At 35.5% G+C, this 3,309-nt stretch overlaps 1 protein-coding gene across 1 annotated transcript; it reads left to right on the top strand.

The window, feature by feature from the left end:
- The first annotated feature begins 1,075 nt into the window (after positions 1 to 1,075).
- Positions 1,076 to 1,753, top strand: LOC116124957. The gene is made up of 2 exons (XM_031410707.1): positions 1,076 to 1,370; positions 1,455 to 1,753. Exons 1-2 carry the CDS (start codon positions 1,076 to 1,078, stop codon positions 1,751 to 1,753), a joined length of 594 nt encoding a protein of 197 aa, XP_031266567.1.
- Positions 1,754 to 3,309: the final 1,556 nt, after the last annotated feature.

Below are 3,309 nucleotides of genomic sequence, written 5' to 3'. Positions count from 1 at the left end.
AGCAACTAAAATGTATTTAGTCGCTAAAAGTTGATGAATTTTTTTTAACCAACTTTCCTGGTAAAATGAAAAAATATTATTTTAATTTGTGACTAAAATTACTGTTGCGTAACTAATTAGTTAGTTGCAAATTATCTTCTTTTGGCAACTAAGATTTTAGTTGCCAAATGCATGGTAAATTTTGAACGCCCCAAGTTCCCGTTTGAAATAAAGATTTTAGTTGCCAAATGTATGGTAAATTTTGAGCGCCCCATGTTCCCGCTTGAAATAAACTGAAATTTTGAGTATGTTATTTTGGCAACTAAAGTTATAGTTGTTAATAGGATTTTTTTGCAACCAAAATGTTAGCCGGTTCAAGTTGTAGCAAAGGCAAGGGGTGGCTACAAATTACCATACCCAAAAAAAAAAAAAAAAAAAAAAAATGTGTCCTTGATAGTAGACCAAAACTGTAGGGACTACTTTATAATTAGCACAAATAATGTGGTATTAAGACCTTAAACACCACAACAATTAGAATCCAAATTAAAAATTTTTAAGGATAACATCAATATTAAATTTCTATTATTTTTTTATTCAGGAATTTAATTTTATTATTTGATTTATATATAAGTATATACATGAAGGTTCATTAGTTGTGTCCATGATGATGATGATGATAATATTTATATCTGGAGTGTTAATCATGTTACCATGCAAGGCAAGCTGCAACATTAAGCAAATTCATGCAGGTTTTTAAGTCTTTTTACAATAAATTAGTTAGAGCAAGTTGGCTTTTGGTGCCAATATTTCAGTTCAACCCGTTATGTGTTTTCTAACAAAGTGCAAGTGGCAGAGTAAGTTGCAGATCTAATGGTGGAAGATGACAGCTGAAGAATAAGTTCAATAGAGAAGATTGTGTGAAAGATCAAGTGGTTGTGTATAAATTGTAGTCATTGTCAAGGTTCATGCATGGAAAAAATTTATGATATAAAGAAATATAAACACGTACTTTTCATGCTCTGTTTTTTTTGCATTTACACTTTTCTTTACTGTTACTCTTATCTTGACATGGTATTAGAGCTGCCGACAGACGCCAATGGCAGATCCTAAGGCATCTTCTTCTTCAGCTTCAGTTGTAGACGAAATGACAACAACCTCCATGTTAACCTCACCTCTAAGCAATACACTTCCAACTGTTTCTGTAAAACTAGGAGAAAGAAACTATGCATACTGGAAATCTCAGGTACTTCCAGCCTTGAAAGCTTATGATTTGGAAGGTTTCGTAACAAGTGAAAAATCATGTCCCTTATCCTTTTTCCTTATTGATGAATCCAAAAGAGAAGTAAATTCTGAACATATAATGTGGAAGAAAGTTGATCAGTTCTTGTTTGGTTAGTTAAATTCATCAATATCCGAAACAATGTTCTGGCATGTAGCAAACTATAATACTGCGTATGATATATGGCATACCTTAGAGATGCATTTTCTTACTGATTCTAAGGCTAGAGTGTTGCATTTACGAAATCAATTACAAACAACTAGGAAGGATAACTCAAGTATAAACGACTATATGTTAAAGATGAAAGAAATTGCTGGCTTCTTAACCACCAGTGGCGTAACTGTTAGTGATGAAGAGCTACTGCTTTACATTCTTGATGGTCTTGGCTCTGAATATGATGCCATGGTTGCCACCTTAACGTCAAGAAGCAGCAAAGTATTTCTACAAGAAGCGCAGTTTCTACTGCACAAACATGAAATGAGGCTAGAAAAGTAACATTCAGCTTACTTAGGCTTTCATGAAGCTACAACATTTCTTGCTCACAAACAATCGTCTTCTCCACCCCAAATTGTGCTAATGAACAACAATACAGATCAAAAAATACCACAAGACTCACAAACTCTACCTTCATATCAAGATGAATACAAGAATACCTATAACAGCATTCAGCAGTTTCAAACCTTCAATCTAGCCTTTGGTAGGGGCAGAGGTAGAGGACAAAATTTTTACAAGCCACGACTGATTTGCTAGTTATGTGGAAAGCCAGGTCATATGGCTCTTCAATGCTATCATCGGTTCGACACAAATTTTCAAGGACATCAAAATCACCGACCTCAGTTTAGCATGCACTACAGCAATCCACAACAGTCCATACAACACGTAAGTCCTGCACAAGCCTACTTTGCAAATACAACAAGCTCATATGCTCCTTATGGCACATCACAACCCTTCCCTCTGATTTCACTAGTGATTCCTCATCAAGTGCAGTTTCAGAATGCCTCACACCTGAATCAGTCTTTTCCTCTTAACCTGAATCAATCTTCTGCAATAACCTCTCCTGCTGGAAATCAAAAAAATTCAACCGCAACACCACTTACAGTAACTGATCCTACTTGGTTCATTGACTCTAGAGCCACTCACCATATTACATTAGATCCTCAACATCTTCCTTATAAAAATTAGTATACAGGTTCAGACTCTCTTCAGGTTGGCAACAGTCAATGTCTTGACATTTCACATATAGGTTTGGCATTTATCCATTCTTCTTGTGTAAATAAATCCTTACAACTTAGAAATATACTCTGTGTTCCTCAAGTTACCAAGAATCTCCTTAGTATTTCCAAAATTACAGGAGATAATCATGTGGTAGTTGAATTCTTAGCTGATGAATATGTTGTTAAGGACAAACTAACCCAGGAGGTCGTGCTTAAAGGAACTATGCTCAATGGTCTCTACCAACTTACCATTCCTTTAGATTCTACCGACAATAAACAAGTCACAAGTTCAGCATTGGCTTCTGCTCAAACTTCAAATTAAACAATTAAACATGCTATGGTTTCTTTTCTACATCAGTCCGTGGATCATGACTCCTCAGCAACCTATGTTACTCCATCTAGTTGTTCTAGTGTTTTACCTTCAGATTTTGATATTGTGTGTAATCCAACAAGTTGTTTGGTCACTTGTACTTTACCTAGTATACCTGCAAATAATGTTGAACAAACTGGTCTTACATAAGACGCAGATTTGTGGCACCGCAGACTTGGTCACCCTCATATAATTGCTCTCAATTCTCTTGTTTCACATTTGAATGTAAATGATCACTCTATTAATAAAGTTCAGTTATGTACAGCATTTCAGTATGGTAAACTTCGCCAGAATTCTTTTTCCTCCATCAGCTTCTCAATCAAGCCAACCTTTTGAACTTGTTTTTGCGGATGTATGGGGCCCTGTACCTGTTACCTTAGCCACTGGCTTCAAGTATTATTTACTATTTCTTGATGATTTCACATGCTACTCTTGGATTTATCCTCTAAAACTGAAATCTGAGGTAC

Source organism: Pistacia vera, unplaced genomic scaffold (assembly GCF_008641045.1).
Source record: "Pistacia vera cultivar Batoury unplaced genomic scaffold, PisVer_v2 Contig158, whole genome shotgun sequence".
NCBI lineage: Eukaryota > Viridiplantae > Streptophyta > Magnoliopsida > Sapindales > Anacardiaceae > Pistacia > Pistacia vera.
This window is presented reverse-complemented; position numbering and strand designations above follow the sequence as displayed.